This window comes from Pseudozyma flocculosa (genome assembly GCF_000417875.1).
Source record: "Pseudozyma flocculosa PF-1 unplaced genomic scaffold scaffold00013, whole genome shotgun sequence".
NCBI lineage: Eukaryota > Fungi > Basidiomycota > Ustilaginomycetes > Ustilaginales > Ustilaginaceae > Pseudozyma > Pseudozyma flocculosa.
The window spans coordinates 724,753-744,247 of NW_006920881.1; the positions used below are offsets into that span (position 1 = coordinate 724,753).

Below are 19,495 nucleotides of genomic sequence, written 5' to 3' on the forward strand. Positions count from 1 at the left end.
CCACTCGCACCCTCTGCATCTTCCACCCTTGATCCGATGCTCAGCCCACCTCGTCCCCCACCCGTCCAAGAGCATCATGGCGACCGCACCGCAAACACCCTCGTCAGCCAGCACGGCGACCGCCACCCGCTCGGCGACCCAGACGACCGCCGCGACGACAGGGACAGGGACAGGGACGGGGACGACGACGACGACGACGACGACGGCCAGGCCACCATAGCACCCACCACCACCACCTCAAGCCAAAACCATGCCACGCATCGCCCGCTCCCCCTCGCCCGCTGCGTCACCTACCTCAAGGCCATCGCTCCCCCCGTCCTCACCGCCCTCGCTCTCGGCCCCTTTGTCCTCGTACCCGCCATCGCTCGCCGCATCGGCCCCTACGCCTTCCTCGCCTACGTCTTCTACATCCTCTTCTTCTTCCCCGCACCCGCCACCGTCGGCAGGTTCTTTGAGACGGCCCTCCTCAGCCTCGTCGCCGCCGCCATCTCGCTCGCCATCTCCCTCCTCGCCGTCAGCGGCGCAGTCTGGATCGACGGCGCCGGTCAGCCCTACTACTCCTCGGTCCAGTCCCGCGCCCTAGGCGTGTGCACCCTCGTCCTCCTCGCCTTCCTCTCGGCCACCCTCAGCAGCGCCGTGCCCCGCCTCAAGGCCCCCTCGCGCTGCGCCCTCTTTGCCGCCGTCTGGGCAATCACCTCGGGCTACACCCACATCACCGCGGCCATCTTCACCGACCTCTTCTACCCCATCCTACTCGCCGCCGTCCTCGGCCTCCTCGGCAACCTCCTCATCTTTCCTCGCACCGCCCGCGCAACCTACCTCCGCCTCGTCACGGAAACCCTCGACGTCGTATGCGACGTACTCGAGCGCGCCGTCGACGACTTCTTCCGAGCCCCGCCGCCGGACTTCGATACCCACTTCCGCCCCCCGCACCACGACCGCCCGGGAGTCGCATCGGCACGGCTGCAGGCCCTACGCAGCAAGCTCATCGGCCTCGGTGGCCGCCTCGAGCCCACCTTCCAGGCGGCAGAGAACGAATGGAGCATCGGCCGCGTCCCCACGGCCAAGTTCAAGGCATACATCCACCTCCTCCGCTCCACGCGCTCCTGGATCGCCTGCGGCATGGGTCTCAAGGGCGCCCACGAGGCCTTTGATGGTGTAGAGACGCCCGGCTATGGCGAAAGAGACGCGCACGAGCTCGCCCAAGGCACGGTCCGAGGCAGGCCCGACACTCGCTCCGCCGACGCCAGCCGCACACGGCGTTCCTCAACCGAAAGCCTCAGCTGCAGCGTCGAGTTCCGCCAGTTTGAGCCGGCCGTGCGAGGACTCTGCCGCGAGATTGTCGCCTCCCTCCGCATGGTCAAGCTCAGCATCGAGATGAGCACCGGCCGGCTCAGCCCGGCCAAGCTTGCCACGGTCGCCCTGCAGCGCAACGGCGAAACACACGAAAAGCCCATCCGTCACCACCACTCGGATTCACACCACGTCCCCGCGGCCATCCTAGCGGCTGCCATGGTGGCCACAGCACAGACCTCAGACGTGCCCATGACCCCGGCCGAAGTGCTGTCCAAGCAGAGGCAGCATCTCCGCCACGCCATCGCAGCGTTCAAGGGCTCCCTCAGAGAGGCCCTGAGAAGCGTAAGAAGGACTAGCAGCGGCACGAGGTCAGCCAGCTCCGACAGGCACCGGCAGTCACGGGCGCGCGCGGCCGCACGGGAAAGCTACTTCGAAGGCGCAGCGCTGCCGCATCAGCCCGACGTGCAATGGGCACAGCGAGGGTCGACGACTGCCCCAGACGACGGGGCCACTCGCGGCGGCCCGCGTCCGACCGAGGAAGAGAACGAGGACGGCGAAGGCCAGGCCCCGGGCGGTGACTTTGCATCCCTCTTTCGGAGCGAACTTTATGCGGTCTCGTTCCTCATGGTCTCTCTGCTCGAGGTCGCGCTGCTGGCCGAAGCCTCCCTCCGCGTCGGACAGAGCATCCTGCGATCCTGGCGGAGTCACCCGCGCAGGCGCGTCTGGCTGCCCGACGTGACCTGGAAGACGTGGCTCAAGCACAGCGGCGACGTGCGCTCGGCCGAGACGTACAGCGAATCGCCCGACCTGCTCGACGACGACGATCACTACGATGCAGAGGGCACCGACGGCGACCTGCGCGCCATGGCGGGCTCGGCCTACTTTGATCGCGACAGCGACAGCGAGATCTGCAAGAACCTCGCCTCTGGCGGCGACGAGAAGAACGAGGCCAAGGCCGTCGGCTTCCGTCGACCCTTGCAGGCCATCCGCATCCTCGCCCGGCGCCTGACGCGGAGCATGGCGGTCCTCAAGTTCCGCGTGCGCCTCTCGCGTTCCATCCGGCGCTTCCGGCACTCGCACCACATCAAGTTCGGCATCAAGCTCGCCCTCGGTGTGGCGCTGTTGAGTCTGCCGGCCTGGCTCGCTCGCGGACCCGCTCGAACCTGGTGGTACGAGCGCCGCGGCCAATGGGCGGTCATCTCCTATCTCTACGTCCTCGAGTCGTCGACCGGCGCCAGCTTTCGCGTGTCGCTATTCCGCATCATCGGCACCGTGAGCGGCAGCTTGCTGGGCCTCTGCATCTCCGAGGTCAGCCACAACAACCGGTACGCCCTCGGGTTCCTGCTCGCGCTGGCCGTCGTCCCGGCCTCGCACTTTATGCTCTTCACCCGCGCCGAGGGGATTGGCATCGTCTTGGGCCTCACGGCGCCGATCATCGCGCTGATCCCGACGCTCGACCTCGAATCGTCAGGCTCCGAGACGGCCGTCGAGTTGGCGTGGAACCGCGGCTACATGATCTTCATCGGCATTGTTGCCGCCCTGATCGTCAACATTGTCATCTGGCCGCTGCACGCTCGCGTCGAGCTGGTCCGCCAGATCAGTCGCTCGACGGTTCTGCTGCAGTCTCTCTACCTCAGCCTGGCCCGCCAGATGCTGACGGGCGGGTTCGTCGCTTCGGCCGAGTCGACGGCGGCGTTTGAGCGGCTCGAGAACAGCGTCGAGCGCAAGATTGCAAAGGCGCGCGGGCTGGTCTCGATGATGGAGGCCGAGGTCAGCCTGATCCCCAAGCGGACCGACGTGCTGTCCGAGATCCTCAACCAGCTTCTGACGATCGCCGAGCTGCTGCGCGGCCTGCGGAGGTGCCGCGAGCATGGGCTGCGCTCGATCCGCCGCGAGGCGGTCGTCAACGTGCTGGAGCTGCGTCAGAATGTCATCGCCTCGGTCCTTATCGTCCTCTGGTCGACGGGCCAGGCGCTGCTCAGCCACGCGCCGCTGCCACAGTTCCTGCCATCTCCCCGGCTGGCGCTTGCGGAGCTGACTGAGGCGGTCGCAGAGCAGCTGAGCGGCCAACGCTCGGACCCCACCACGCCGATGGACATGGGCGAGCGGATGCCGGACGCCTACCACGCGCTGTCGAGCCTGGCCGATCGCCTGGCACAGCAGGACCAGTCCCGACGAGGTCGCGGCTACCGGCGATCGGCGCTGCACTCGTTGCAGACGTCCACACCTACGCCCGTCCGGGGCGGATCGACGACGCCGACGCACGCGCACACGCCGACGACGCCCTACGACCGGCCGGGCGACCGCCGCAGCATGCTGCTCGACTACGCCTCGTTCTTCATCCTGGCCGAGCATGCGCTGCTGTCGGACATTGTCGCGGCGCTCGAGTCGCTGATGGAGCTGACGCGTAAGCTGGTCGGCGAGGCGAGCTTCCTTCAGACCCACTTCGTACCCAAGGGCGAGGGCGGGGACGCGGGTCCGGATGCGGCCGGGACGCCGATGGGCCACGGGGCTGCTGCGGGAACGCCGAGGGGCGCGAGCAAGACGGCGACGGATAGTTTTGACCATGCGGCGTCGAGCTCGTTGGTCCGAGCGCTCAAGATGCAGATGGAGCTGGATCGGAAAGCGGCCGTGCGCGCCTCAATCGATGCCGAGTCGGTCGAGCCACGCGAAAGCGGCGGCGGCAGCAGCAGCAGCGGCAGCAGCGGCAACAACGGCAACAACGGTAACAACGGCGGCAACCGCGCGCGTGCGCAGGACCCTGCATCGGACCTGGCTTCCCGACGAGGTCTGGCGAGCAGCATCGGCGCCGGCAACGACAGCGGCAGCGGTGGGCCAAGCCATGTCCGGATCGAGGGGGACCCGGCCGCCTTTCGACAGCGGAACCGCACGCCGCTCTCGCCGCTGCGTTTCGGGCATGCACATGAGACGATGCGCGGCCAAGGCCACGGACAGACCGAGGCATCGAGCAGAGCTTCTCTAGACGATACGACGACAGATACTGAGCGGGCGGTACCGGCAACGCCACCGCCACCGCCACCCGCGCTGTAGGACCAGACCACACGGGCTCGAACCGACACGGCGGCAACGATGCTCTCCCCTGTACACTACGTTTCCTCTAATGACCTCGAAAAGGAGTTCGCGATCACGGCCATGGGCTCGGCGAAGCGACACGTCGAGAGCGATACAAGAGGCAGGGCCGAGGAAAGGGACGACGGCTGGTTGGGGGACTACCGTGTGGGCACGAGTCCGGGGCCTCACTTGCTAGGAGGTCGGGCAGGGATGACGTTGTCACAGGTGAGGTTGTGGCCGCCGCCGAGGCCGGGGCAGGCCTGGCAGAGGCTCTCGGGCCTAGCGTTGCAGAGGCCGGTGTTGATGTCGCAGCGGAGGGCCCGGAGGGTCTGCTGCTGGCTTGCCGAGAGCTTGGTGACGTCTGGCACGGTGCAGGCGGTGGCGCGCGGAGCCTGGGAGACAAATGTGCGCTGGTTGGCCGGGGGGTGCGTGGCGATGACGCCGGCGTTGGACGGGGCTGCGACGAGGCCGAGGAGGAGCAGGATGGCGGGCAGGATGGCCTTCATTCTCGTATCGCTGGCGCTGTGTCGAAGAGCGGGGAGGGTAGCGGAGGAGGGTGGGGCGTTGGTGCCTCGGTCTTGGCCGGAGAGGAAGAAGGATACAGGGTGAGCTCACCTGTGTGAGTAGAGCGGTTGATTGACTTTGGTGCGGCTGTTGAGGACAGCGAGGGGGGGGGGGGGGGGGGCAGAAGTGGACGCGACGGAGGTGGCTACCGAGATGGCGAGGTGGGGGACACGGGGCCGGAGGTTGGGTGGTACCCTGTCCTGGCCCCCTTTTATCCTTTTTCCGTCGCTACGGAAGCTACGACGAACCTTCCCGCTGTCTCTTCCAAACACACCAAAGAAGGCCCGGCGCAATCAAGCCACCTAACCTACACACCGTTAGGCTATGGAGGGATCGAGGACGCTAAGCTCGGGCGCCGATCGGTGCCGTACGTACCGTCAAGTTATGCTGCGACAGGACGGCATGCGTTACGTAGACACGTACGGCGGGGGGAGAAAAAAAAATCGGGGGCCTGGACGTAATGGGACCCCCTGAATAACCTTTGTTCAGGTCAACTGCAGCCTTCCTTGCTCCGGCCGACGTGGTGTCCGATGGCGTACAGATGCACCGTCGTGAGAGGAGGCTCGACACGAGGCGCGATATACGTAGGCGTCATGTTTTCAAACGCCTTCGCAGTCGAAACATTGCCGTCATGGCATCTGCTCGTCACTGGCACGTAGCTTCGAGCTTTCCAGTTCGAGCTGAACGAAGGGGGACCGATGTCGATCCCAGCGATGGGCACACCGGTAGGGCGGCCGGATGAGATCGCAGTCGGCTCCCTCGGCGAAGGGGTCCGGGTCTGCCGTACATCGAGTCCGGACGGCTGCACGCCACACCTGTTCTCGCCTGCAGCCAGGACATTAGGCTGGCCGATGCAGCCGGGCGGCCCGGCCGACGCGGAATCGCTGAAAGGGCGAGGATCGCTCCTGTTCGCCCCTGCTCTACATGGGCTCGAGCGTCAGGCCACTTTCACGGCAACCTCGAAAAGGGCCGGGCCCGCCCACCAGTGCACAAGGGCAGACCGATGCGTCTACCCTCACCCCTCCTCCGGGTCGTGCCGGCCACCGGCTCGTGATTCGCTCAGAGGGCCGCCTCACCCTCCGTGGCCATACTCGAGGCACGAGCGCGCGCTCTGCAGCCCGGACAGAAGACGAGGAGGTAGCCCGCTGCTATCCGCACCGCTCGCGAGGCCTATCGTAGATCACCTTGGCTCGTGGGGCCATCGAGCTCATATAGGAAGGACCACTCGCGCGGGGCAGAAGATGCGGATGGCCCCAGAAACAGCACACGACGCTGCTGCGCTCCGTGGAGGCGCGGATGCTGTCACGGCGCGCTAATCGGGCGCACACAGGCAGAACAGGTCTGCCGCTGCCCGACCTGACGGCAACACCTTTAGCCGCGGGCGGAAGGTATGAAGGACAGCGGGCCGTGGTCGGCCAAATGGTGTGGGAACCAATCCGAGCAGGGTGGCTGCTCGAGGAACGACGCCGCACTCGAGCGCGTCCTCTGTAGGTGTCAGCACGATGGTGGGCTTCACGGCGACCTCAAGCATGTATCCCGTTCCGCCGCATGTGTTGGGGGATGTGGCGCTGGTACGCACCCCTTCGGGCCACCGTTCAGCCTTCTGTCGCCGCGAGCGCGCATTTCCAGCCTTGTGCGCGGAGGCCGAGCATATCGGAGCGGTCGCTACGCCGACGCGCCCTAAGAGGTGTATCCGGGCTCGGCGACACGCGCGCTCGTGAACCTTTCTCGGCGCCGCCGCACGTGGCGGCATGGTATCGCCCGTTCCGAGCAAGGGCTATTGCGAACGCCGGTCACAAGGCGATCGACAAGAGGGCGGAAGTCGCGGCCGGCAACGCGGGAGGGTCGGGTCGGCGCTGTCCGACAGAACCGCTTCGCATTCGGGCCAGCCTAGCATGCGACCACGCTATCCTTACACCGCCTCCTACCGGGGCACGGCGTGCGATCTCTGTGCCTTGAATGGACGCGACAGACGGCTTCAAGTGGGGTCGCACCGGCCACGGCGGCAAGAGATGGTACCAAATGGGATCGGGCCGCGGATGTGACCTCAGGATCGGTGGATCCGGAGAGGCACTAATGACTCCTTAGCGCACCTTCAATGTCTGGATTCGGAAAGTGCCTTTTCGCTGCCGTGCGAGAACAGAAAGCCGGAGTGAGACCGTGTGGGACCGAAGCGCTGCTCGCCGCGATCGAGACAAGCGGAGGGGCCAGACGGGAGAAGACCAACGGTCGTCGGTTCAGCACGTCGCATGCATCGGCGTGGGCAAGTTGGTGCTGAGGTCGGACGAGAATCCCGGCGCTGCTGAGACGCAAGAGAACATGGATGACTGTGCAGGGGCACGACGCGCTCTCGCCATGCCAACTAGATACATTGCAGCTCGTTTTGCGCTGCTCTCGAGTGGACTCGCGCCGTTACCATCGGAGTGGTGGGGGCGACCGCTGCGGGGAGCGTCTCTGAGCATCGTGATCCGCAGCGTAGAGTTCAGGCCCCACACCCCCGCTTCGGCACGCTTCCCTATTTTTCATTTACCCCCCACCAGCGGACCGATGAGGATGCTGCAAACATCGGCCTGCGCCTATCTAGACGGCGGGCACGTTTGCTACGTACACTTCACACGTGCCCGAAAGGCTCAGAGGCCGAGCGGGGAGCGCCTTCCGGAAAACACGCCGGCCTATCTTGCCCAAACTGTACGTCAACATCAGCGACGCCATCCTCCTTCGAGACAGCCCACCATCTCTATCTCTTGTTGGAGCACTCCGTCTTGGTAGACGCTCGCGCAGCCGCCGATCTGAGAGCGCAGCTGTGAGAGGCCTGGACCCCCTGAATCAACACAGCATTGAGCTGCACGAGGAAACCGGCTCCCCCGAGCCGCGGGTGTACGACTCGGCCATCTGTGGTCAGGGCCTGGCCAGGTGGACGGCGTGCACTGCGGAGAGCATCGGCAGTCTCTGAACTTGTCCAGCTGCTTGCCGCATTTCTCCTCGAGATCGAAAAGCCCGCGGACCAAAAGCCATCCGGCGCAAGACAGCTGGCCCATCTACCTTCCTGGCACTTCCATCGACGTGGCTCGCTCGGAACATTACTTCCAAGCGAGTTGGTCGCACGTAAGTTGCCTGCCTCGCCCAGCTCACGGCAAAGAAGCGGAGACGCCTGTACTAGCATTGCAGAGAGGCTTCGGCGCCGAGGTAGGATAAAAGGAGGAGGGCAAAGGGGAACTTCTCGGCCTCACACTCACCCCTCGACTCTTCTACATCGCAAAACCCCTTCCTCGGTGCCTGCCGTCTCGCTCAAGAAAGTCCGACCAAGCTCCAGAACACGCAGGTGAGACGATTCTTGCCCTGTTCTGTTGAACGAAGGCAGCACCGGGACGCCTGCTCTGACGCGTCACCCGTACGTCTTGCGCACTGTTGTCGTTGCCAGGAAACCATGAAGGCCGTTCACACTTCCGTCCTTGTCGTCTTCGCTCAAGCTCTGTTCTTGACGGCCAGGGCGGTCGTGTTCCATGGAAAAGGTCCCCTGATCCCGTTCGACGTCTTCTGCTCTTTCGATCCTAACCAAGTCGTGGACGCGCGCTCATTCAGCCAAGCCCTGCACTGCGATGCGAACAACGAATGCGACCGAACCGACGGGAAAACGTTCTGCGCGACCTGCGACTTCTACCATGGCGGAATCAGCGCCAGCTGCAAGCTGTACTAGACGGCATTAAGGAGGGCAAGCGAGACATATTCGACGAGGCGCCATGCTGCGTTCGGCGGCGTCCCGCGAAGTACAAGAACTTCGTCATCGACGGCGTGCGCAAGCATCTCCGTGTCCGTTATTGTCCTGTCGAGAGACTTTCAATGCCCAGTTGCATATGCTTCCGCCCTAGTGGACGGCACGCTTTCGCACTCGCGGTTGCCTTATCACACCGGGTCGACCGGCTCATCCTTGAGTGCGACTAGGTGAGGCTGCCTATCACCGTGCTTTTCAGCGGTCCGCGGCCAACTCGTCTGCTCGTCCGAGCACGGATGGGGGTGTTCGCTCAGGTCCATCTGAATGCAGTCTATGCCATGCTACGCCGTACGATCGAGCATTCACGGAACGGTCGCCTTCGAAGGACAACCCTCGTGCACGAGTTACTCCGCAGAGATGCGAGGAAGACGTCCGCAGAGCATCGCTCGTCGTGCGTCGCGTGTCGCAAGAGCAGATGAACAAGCATATCCAGCAGCTTCACGGTCTAAGCACCCGCCCCACATGGCAAACCCGTCCATTCCCGTCCGCACAGTCTTCGAGGGGGCCACACCTTTGCTCTGCCGGCAACACGCGGCTCTGCCAAGGATGGTCGATGATTGCAAATTGTCCAAACTACGGTCTGGTCCACTCGTGTTGCTCGTGCGTGGCAAAGGCTGGCCAAGTCGGGCAGGCGAGGCCCCAATCAATGCCGCCAAACTGAGCCTCCCAGCAACGCCTGACATCGACCTGCAAGATCACGGGACGCACCAGTCGCTGGGTGTGCCCTTGAACATGGTGCACATTTTGCAAAACGTGCCCATGTCCATCTTGCACGCTGAAGGAGATCCCGGATTGCAGCCTTGGCTTTGGTAGAAGAGCAGCGTCGCATGAGACAGGTCATCGTAATAGCACTCGGCAGTTGGCTTGCAGCGAAAGTAGGGGTCCTTCGCAGGGACGCAGTTCGGCTGGACCTTGGCGGTGATGAACCGCGCGGATTGCGCGACGGTGCGAGGCTGGATGACTGGCTTGTGCGCGTCCCACGGATCGGTCGGGGCGGCGGCTACAGCAGCGACAGCCAGAGCAGTGGCGATGCTGGTAAGGCGGAAGAGGTTCATTGCGGAGGTGCTGTTGAGCGGGCCTTTGACACGTTTGGGCTGTCTATCATTCCGAGTCGGGCGAGAGTTCAACGACTAGTCAGAGGAGAGAGAGGCTACCACGCGGGAGGCTCGGATCATGCGAGCTGCTGCTTACTGGAGCTTGCTTGGCAAGGAGGATGTGGGGTGCTGGCCAGACGGACGCTCAGGCAGGTAACGCAAGCTTTTATACACATCTGGGCCTGTGGCGAGCTCGCTGTTTGGGGTGCCTTAGCCAGCGACGGCAATTGTACCCGTCGACCTGCCCCACCTTCAGCCCTCTCTCGTTTCGAGGTGGGTCGACATTACGGGCAAGTCAAAGGATGTGGCAGTGTCGCGGCCCGGTGTGCAAGAACGGACCCATGATGAAGCTGAAGCTGTAGTACGTGCCAACGGTAAGCTGATCCGGATGAGCTCGGGGCGCGGATGCCCCTCCGCCGTGCTCTCCTGACTTGCAAAATCAGGCGCCACCTTTCCTTTTCGGTAGTGCAGTCCGGACCCACCATCGGGACCTCACCGCACAGGTACAAGACGACTCGCCGCCGTGAAGGCAGCTCGGTATCGTGATTCCGACACTGTGGCGAGCGGAAGTGTCGCTGTGACGCCCCCTCGGTGCCAGGACGATGTAATCGGCTGCGGATCAGCCTTCGCGGGAGAAGACAGGCCTCGGCGTGATACGGAGTGAGCGGTTGCATCGCCGTGTCGAGGTCGAGCCCGCGGGAGAACAGAGGGTCAGAGCGTGGGTGCTGTGACGCTGCCTTTTGTCGTGCAGAGTCAGGCGGTGGGTCGAGCGCCGACCCACCTCCGATGTGGGGACGATGGGTCCAGCGTATCAGCGAGGAGCGATGCTTGCAAGCCACTGCGGACGCTCGTTGCGGCGCCCCACTGCTTTTGCCCCACAGCGAAGAGGGCGACCAAAAGGGTACATAAGAGCACGTTGCACGTTCCAGACAGAGGCCCCGACCAGAGGCCCACAATCTCAAGACCCCCAACAGCTCCCTCACAGCTGAAGCTCCAAGGTGAGTGCAGCGCGAGCCTTGGTCCAAGATACATACATTCGCCACGCCATGCGCAGGTCGAGCTACTCGGGCAGATTGCAACCTGACACCCCGAGCGTGTTTGCTCCCCTTTTCGAAGCCATCGAAGATGAAGCACTTCTCGTCCCTCGCTGCCATCCTTGCCCTCGTTGCCGGTGCCATGTCTGCACCGGCCAACAGCGGCCCCCCTAAACAGCACAAGCCGAAACCCGACCTGACCTACTTCGCGAACGACGGCAGCAGCTGCCTTTTCGACGCCATGAGCCGCGCTCAAGAGCTCTGCCTGGCGCAGAAGCTCAGCTGCCATCCCTCGGACTGCGATACGCTGGAGCCTGATGTCCTGCGCTATTACTGCGACCTTTGGGAAGGCTTTCCCTTCAATGCTCCCGTCTTCGTCGATCCGAACTTCCCCGGGATCACGATCACCCCGGCCAAAGGACCGCAGTGGAAGAAGGACGCTTGCAGCAAAGTGTAGGCTTGACAAGCTCGATGTCGTCTCGACATTTTGTCAGCTAGCAACCCCCAGCGCCTATGCTGTCCTTATCTACGTGCGCGGTATGCTTCGCTTTTTCTCGCGAGCGTGAACGAGAACCTTACGTCACGTCCAGGGCCGATTTGATTTCAACTCGCCGCAAGTGCGGCCAAGTAGCGCTGGCGGATGACGGCTTGTCGATGAACGTCAGGACGCTGCGCTCTCGCAAGATGGCCTTGCGAGCGTGGACTCGTCTGCAGCTGGTCGCCGTGAGCGCTCGATCGCCTCGGAATATGATTTGAAAGAGATGGTGATAGAGCTGAGATACATGAGCGGGTATGGCCGCGCTAAGACGGAGCGCACTCGCCACCGGGGACCCCTCGGGCCTGGCTACACATCTTGCAAAACGTGTCGACGTCGATGTCGCACGAGGCAGGTGCCGGCTTGCAATGATTCTTCTGGAAGAAGATGTCCGTCGCCCAGCTGAGTGCCGCGAAGCCGCACGTTGCGGCCGGAAGGCACTTCTTGTCGTTCCAGTTGCCGCCGAAGACCAAGCACTGCGGGATCGTTTGGGCGGTCTGAAAGTTCACGACTGTCTTGGGCGTGTGAGGCTGGACCACGGGGGTGTGAGGCTGGACGACGGGCGTGTGTTCGTCCAAAGCCGCGTCTGCGGGCGCCGCCATGGCTGCCGAAGCCAGGACGACGGCAACGCCAGTGAGCCAGACCTTCATTTTGTGTTCTTCGAGCGCGGGTTCTGACGCGCTGCGAGGAGGCGAGAGAAAGTCGGATAGTGGTTTCAGCACAAGGCAAGAGAGCTGCGGCGTGCCACGGACACTTACGCTGGTCTGTTGATATGGCGGATAGGAGGTGTCGTTGAAAGAACGCTGAGGGAATGCTGAGTTCGAGGCATTGGACAAGACTTTATACCCTGTCGTCGCCTCTTGACTCTATCCCAGCCAAGCGATGAGCTGAGGCCGGCCGTGGCTCTTCCAGCGGTCATCAGCCTTGCACATCGATCGCTGCAATTGTTACGTGTCGTGGCGAATGTCGCGCATGCGTTGGCGCTCGGGCCGAGGCGACATGCAACAAGCCGCTGCACCACCTCGAGGCAGGCCCACCGACACTGGGAGAGTCACCCGTGCTCCGGGGCTCGGCGCTCAAGTGTCGGTTTGATGCTTGCACACCAATGCACTTTACCGACGCCTTGGCGCAGAGCTCATACTTATGTATCTGTCTCCATGCGTTGCCTGAGCGGTAACCACGTCTTTTCGTCCACGGGTTCAGACATCGAGGTACGCATCGTCCGACATGCTCAACGGCCCACTCACAAACAACAAGGCAAACTGTATTCGCCCCCTCGAACCAGACGCGGCCCGGTCGATGCAGGAGCGCGGAGAGTGGGGCTTCGATTGGATCAAGCTTCAGGCGAACCCCCTCGGCGACACCGGACCCGTTTACGTACATAAAGGGGACCCAACGGGCCGAGGCAGCCGTGTGGGTGACGCGATCGGCACTGTCACTGGGGCCAATACCTTTGCTGGGGCGCCGAAGCAGGTGTCGAAGGATACAATATCAAGGCGGAAGGGGTCATCACCGCCCCTAGGCCCTCCCCCCATCCTCCATTAGCCCCCTCCCACTGTCCAGAAACAAAAGTACAAAGCTGAGCGGTCGGCGGCTCGCACTGCGTCTCTTGAGCAAGCTCTCTGACAGATCGACCTCCATACATACCTGCTTTGGCGTAAAGCGCAGCCAAGCCAAGCCAAGCCAAGGCAAGCCCAGACCAAAAGCGACACGCCATCCCTCTCGCTACCATGAGGATCTTGAGCCTCGTCTCGCTCTCCCTTGTCCTGGTCGTCGCCACCACCACGTCGGCCGCTTCCATCAACGAGACCGACGCCATGAAGCGACTGGAACGAAGGGACACGATCTCGTACCGATCCGCTCAGAATCGCTGAAGGCGACGGAGGGAAGAGAATTCCGAAAATGTCGATCTGCACCCTCTACCAGCCCGACGCTGTGCTTCAGCAGACCCTGGCAACCGAGGGATGCACCCCCGCCAAGTGCACGCTGGGCCCCGTCAACCTCTGCAAAGCCTGCAAGGGCCCTGTGGGCCAGCTGCATTACGTATGAAGGATAGAGCTGCTGAGAAGAGTGAAGCCCTCGATCGCTCGCGAGCGCGCCATGCCGCCTGGCTGGGCGCGATGCGCAGACACCGAACTGAGCGACCCTCGACCACATCCCTTCGCGAGGATTTCTCGAACGAGGCGTAGGGGGAGGAGGAGAAGTCCCCGTGTACCTCCTCGTTGGCTTGCACTACGATCGCCTCTGGTGAACGCGGGCGAAGACAGAGCGAGCCTATCCAGACTGAATGCAAAGCGGAGTTGATGTCGTGCCTCGTCGACGAATCCGCCTCAACTGTTCGAGAACAGCAACGGCGGGGGCAGTGGAGCATGGCATCGGAAGCTACATGCAGAGCGTGCTGCACTGCGGAACGGAGGACATAGCGTCCAAGTCCTCACGGCGACCTTGGGTCCCGGCAGCCGCGGAACGACACAGCCGCACCACAGCGCCTCTCTTTGCTTCCACATCTCTCGCTGCCGTGCCGTATAGTACATCTACAGCTGGGCCTCCATCAGCTCCTTGTACCGCCCGCCGCGGGCCAAGAGGTCATGGTGGTTGCCCTGCTCGCGAATCTTTCCATCTTCGACGACAAAGATCCAGTCGCACTTGCGCAGCGAGCTGAGGCGGTGCGCGACGGTGATGGTGGTCCTGCCCTTGGCCGCATTGTCGAGGGCGCTCTGCACGGCGCCCTCGGCCTCGGCGTCGAGCGCCGACGTGGCCTCGTCGAGCAGCAGGATCTTGGGGTTGCGCAGCAGCGCGCGCGCGATGCACAGCCGCTGCTTCTGTCCGCCCGAGAGCTGCGAACCCTTGAAGCCCACCTCGGCATCGAAGCCGCCCGGAAGGCCCAGGATAAAGTCGAGGATGCACGCTTTTTGGCACGCGTCCTCGAGCTGCGCCTGGGTGACGCTCTGCGGGTCCAACGAGCCCAGGCACAGGTTCCACCGGATGCTGCCCTCGTACAGGATCGGATCCTGCGAGACGTAGGCCATCTGCGAGCGCAGGTCGTCGAGCGGTATGGACCGGACGTCGGTGCCGCCAAACGTGATGGTGCCACGCGACGGGTCATAGAAGCGCTGCAGCAGCGAGAGCAGACTGCTCTTGCCCGAGCCAGAGGTGCCGCAGAAGGCGACGCTCTGGCCGGCCTTGATGCGCAGGCTGAGGTGCTTGAGCGCCGGGTGGTGCGGCCGCTGCGGGTAGCGGAGCTCGATGTCGGTCAGCAGGATGTCGCCCTCGGCGGCGCGAGCTGCCACGTCGCGGTCGACAGCAGCCCCTCCGACAGGCTGCAGGGTGGCCACCCTCGGCTTGCGGCTGAGCCAGCCGTGAATGGTGCGGAACGAGTTCTTGGCCCTGCCGTAGTCGGGCACAAAGGTGAACAGCCTGCCTGCCGAAAATGCGGCGATAATGACGGCCTCGAAGACGGCGTAGAGCTCGGTGAGGCCGAGGTCCGACTTGCTCAGCAGCACAGCGCCCCACCAAAAGATGAGGGCCGAGAGGAGGAGCACCATGGCCTGCGAGACGGCAAAGCCGCCTGCACCAAAGATGAGGTACCGCGTGCGGCGCGGGTCGGCCTTGGCGCGCTCGTCGAACACGCGCATTGTCTCGCCCTCGCGCCCGAGGGCGGCGACCGTCTTTATGGCGTCGACGTTTTCGGCAATGTACGAGGCGGCCTTGTCGACCGACTTCTGGCTGGTCGCCTCGTAGCGTTCCAGCATGACGATATTGAGGTAGCCAGAGACAAAGAGGACGACGATCGGAGCGAGGCAGACCAGCGCGGCCTTCCAGGATAGAGCGAGGCCCATTACGATGGATCCGATCAGGTTGGCGGTGCTGATGATGACCTGGCTGAAGATGAGGCCCGTGGCCGCGCCGACGTTGGCGGGATGGCTCGATACGGCAGAGCTCATGGTACCGCTGGCGTGGTCCTCGGAGTCGAAGAAGCCAATCTCTTGGCGGATCAGGGCAGCCAGGCCGTCCCTCTTGAGCTTGCGGATGACGTGCTCCGAGGCGACCTCGAGGAAGAAGCTGTTGACGAGCACAATGACCAGGTCGGCCATGGCGAGGACGAGGAACCATTGCGCCCAGTAGTTGGCCTCGCGCCGCAGGCGGGCGTCGTCGCCCTGGATCGAGAGCGAGTTGACGGCCTTTCCGGTCAGCCAGCCGGCGACGGGGAAGCTGCCACCCGTCGCGATGGCTCCAAGGATGCCGATGGCGAAGAAGACGCGCTGCGACCAGACGTAGCGGAAGAAGGCCGAGCGGGCCTTGCGGGTCTGGGATCGTTGGACTTCCTTGGCCCTGGCGCCATCGACGCTTCCACTGCCATCGACCGAAGGCGGCGAACCCTTTCCCGCAGAGTCGGATCCGTCCAGGCCAGCCTCCTTGTCGAGCAGCATGGCGGCGGCGGGCGGGATCTCTTCGGAAGCCGCCGGCGCATCGGCCGAGTGCTCGAGCTGCCCGACAGTGTGGCCGGTTGTCCGACCAGGGACCTGCCAATGGTGCTCCGAGGCTCGGCTGGTCCTCTGCCTCATGGGCCCCGTCGGCCGTGAGGGTTGCGGTGGGTCCAAGGGCCGCTGCGGGGCGCTGACGGACGGCGTGCCGTCGGTCCAGGCACCGCCGACCTGAGTCGTCGAGGCATCGGACGTGTACTCGCGGCCCGGTCCCTGGGTATCCTCGATAGCTTTGGGGCTCGATGCGGCCGAGCTGGACGTCGCAAACGGAGAGGACAATGCAGAGGGCGTCGACGCATCGTTCTTGGAGGCTTGCCCCAGGCCAGACTTCTTGAAATCATCGCCGTCGTCGTCATCGCTGCCGTCGCCCTCGTACTCGGCGAAGTGCTTCTGCTGCATCACCATGTCGCGGTAGAGGCAGGGCCGGCCCTTGCCGACGTTCATGAGCTGGTCGTGGGTGCCCTGTTCGACAACCTGGCCCTTTTTCATTGTGACGATGAGGTCGGCGTGCTCGATCGTGCTGAGGCGGTGAGCGATGAGGATCGTGGTCATGCCGCGCTCGTCCTGCTCCCGCTGCAGCGCCACCTTGATCCTGGCCTCGGTGTCCGAGTCGAGGGCCGAGGTGCCTTCGTCGAGGCACAGCACACGCGGCTGTCGGACGAGGGCGCGTGCGATGGCGACGCGCTGTCGCTGCCCTCCGCTGAGGAGACCGGTGCGTCCGCCGGAGACGACGGTGTCCATGCCCTCGGGCAGCTTCTGGACAAAGCCCCAGGCCTGCGCCTTTTCGAGAGCGTCCTGCACCTTGGCCCTGATCAGGGCCGTGCGCGACTTGATGTGCTCCGGGGCATGGGGATCGCCATCGACGTCCGGAGAGTAGGCCCATTCGGTGCCTGTCAGGCCGGCGGCGACGTTTTCAAAGATGCTCGCCGTGAACAGCTGCGGGTGCTGCTGGACGATGGCCACCTGCGACCTGAGCCAGGCCAGGTTGTAGTCGCGGATGTCCCTGCCTGCAAAAAGCACCTCTCCGGCCCCCTGGATCATGGCAGCGTGAGCTTCGGCCTTGTCCGCTTCGACGCCCTTTTCCTCGGCATCGAGGTCCTTGGCAGCGACGACCTTTGCGATCCCGTCCCGCTGCGCCTGCTTCCTCTTCATCTTGGCTTCGGCCTTGTCCTGGGCCTCCTGGTCCTTCTTCTCCTCGGCGGCCACCTTCTCGTCGTCTGGGTGCGGCACGTTGGCCGTCTCGGGGTCGTATTCGCGCAGCAGCAGGCCGGTGATGGTCGACTTGCCGGATCCCGAAGGCCCGACCAAGGCCGTCACCTTGCCGGCCTCGAAGACGAGGGAGACGTCGCGCAGACTGGCGACGTTGGGGCGAGACGGGTAGGCGAAGGTGACGCCCCGGATCTCGAAGCTGGGCTGCCAAGAGTTGTCGGCGGGCAGCTGGAGCCCGCCTTGGTCGCGGATGTCGATCTTGGGCACGCGCTCGATGGCGAGGCGGACCTGCTTGATGGCGGTCCAGCTGTCGAATATGGCGGCAATGTGCGGCACCATGTTGGAAAGGGCAAAGAGCGAGTTGAGATAGTTCCAGAAGGCGGTGAGGAGGTTGCCGAGCGACACCTTGTCCTGTGCGAGGTTGATCGAGCCCCACCAGAAGGCGAGCGAGTAGGTGAGGTTGAGCATGGTGTAGACGGCGCCCATCTCGATGCCGCGGATGCCGGCCTTGCGCATGCCCAGCTTCTCGAGCGGCGCGAGCATGGCTGACTCGAAGCGGGCGATGAGCGCCGACTCCATGCCAAAGGACTGGACGACGCGGACCGAGCCCAGCACCTGCTCGAGGAAGGTCGAGGCGCGGCCCTCGATGCGCAGGGCGGGCGCCCCGACGCGTTCGGTGGCCTTGGCGAGCACCGTAAAGATGATCATGGTGAGGGGCAGCAGCGCCAGGAGGACGCCAGCGATGCGGGGCGCCTTGACGAAGCCGATGATGACCGAGGCAAACAGGGTGGCGAGGGACCAGGTGGCGAAGCCGAGCTTCTCGCCGAAGCCGGTGCGGACAGAGCTGATGTCCTTTCCGGCCCGGTTGGCGATCTCGCCGGCGCCATGGAGGTCAAAGTGCGAGGCATCCTGGGAGAGGACGGAGGCGACGTAGGCGTGGCGGAGCCGCTGGGTGAGGCTGTGGGACGCTGAGCTGAAGCAGGCGAGAAAGAGCCATGCAAAGATGAGCTCGCCAATACCGCAGACGGTGATGACCCAGCCGACAAAGCTGCCGCCGTCGACAATGTCCTGGGACGTGGCGTCGGCAGGGGTGATGCGGTTCGTGTAGATGCCGTAGAGCAGGTCGAGGCTGGGCATGCCGAGACCGGCGATGAGGGCCGAGAGGAGGCCGACAAAGTAGAGCACGCCCGGGTGGGCGCAGAAGGCTCGAGGCTGGCTGATGGGCGATGGGAGAGGCGGGCAAAAGGAGAGGAGGTAGAGAAAGTCGGGCAGCCGGGAGCTGTGGCTGCGCAATGGGGCGACATGGACGGTGCGGGAGGTGGTAGTCGCCCGGATCATGGTCGAGATCGGCTGCTTGGCATCGTGGTGGGCCGCCGAGGACGTCGTTTCTGGCGAGTGAGAGGGAGCATCGAGGGGGGCGGCATCAGAGGATCCTTGTGGGGCGTCTGGCCTGTGCTGTTGTGATTGCCCGGCCTGTATCGTGGCGACGGAATCGAGGTGCTGTGGGTGGCTGACTTCGTTTGTCGGGTCGGCAGCCGTGGTGGCTGGCTTGGCGGCGGCGGCGGCCGGGTCGGATATCGTCATCATGGCGGACGACATTGCGGATGTCGATTGTGGTCAGAGGATGCCCCGAAGGCGAGTCGGGTCTCTTGAGGTGGGAAGCAGCGTCCTGAGCGATGGCGGGCAGCAAAGGAGCAGCAGTGCAGTGCAGTGCAGCGGGTCGAAGGGTCGAGTGGTGTCCGAGTAGCAAGGATGGCTCTAGAAGCTGGTGCGAAGAGGTGGCGAGGCGGCGGGTGTCAAGGCATGGCGAGGAGGGCCGTGACTAGGTATACATACGGCCACCGGCGGCGACGGATGGGCGGAGACGGAGCGCGCGAGAGGGGGGCTGAGCATAGTACGCGGTACGCGGTACGTGGACGCCGAGAGCAAAGGGGCGCGACTGCTCGACAGGCGGGTCCACCGAGAGGCTACCCGGTAGGTGAGGAGCGTTTGCCCGGCGAATAGGTCGGAGCGAGTCATGGCGTGGCGGAGGCGTGGCGTTTGGCCGGTGAGCTCAGCATCCGCTCTTGGTTCGGTCGGTCCACTCGTTTCCGATCGAGTCGAATAGGGCCAAGCAAGCAGGGCCAGGCTAGGGCTAGGGCTGACTCGCATCCCGCCGGCTTCCTTGGGGACGTCACCCACCACGCTTCGACCCAACCTCCAAACGCAGCTCGAGCAAGCCAAGGCGAAGGCAAAAGACAGGCAGGCAAACAGGCGACTCGAGGCAGTCGGATCGGGGCGCCCCCCTCGCCGGCCGGTGGACGTCGTTTGGGGGGCCGGTTGCGTTTCCGTTTAGCCGCTCGCCCGAAGCTCAAGCAGAGGCCCAGGGGATGCCAAGACCGGACGCAAGGCAGCATGAACCATGAAGCAAGCAAGCAAGCAAGCAGGCAGGGGCC

General features: G+C 64.2%; 2 protein-coding genes across 2 annotated transcripts; one reads left to right on the forward strand and one right to left on the reverse strand.

Annotated features, from left to right (window-relative positions):
• Positions 1–36: 36 nt before the first annotated feature.
• PFL1_04243 (uncharacterized protein) lies at positions 37–4,347 on the forward strand (the record flags this gene model as incomplete). The annotated part of the gene is made up of 1 exon (XM_007881766.1): positions 37–4,347. One exon carries the CDS (start codon positions 37–39, stop codon positions 4,345–4,347), a length of 4,311 nt encoding a protein of 1,436 aa, XP_007879957.1.
• Positions 4,348–13,901: 9,554 nt separating this feature from the next.
• On the reverse strand, positions 13,902–18,659 carry PFL1_04244 (uncharacterized protein; the record flags this gene model as incomplete). Its single annotated transcript, XM_007881767.1, has 1 exon — positions 13,902–18,659. The coding sequence occupies one exon, from the start codon at positions 18,657–18,659 to the stop codon at positions 13,902–13,904; it is 4,758 nt and encodes a 1,585-aa protein (XP_007879958.1).
• Positions 18,660–19,495: the final 836 nt, after the last annotated feature.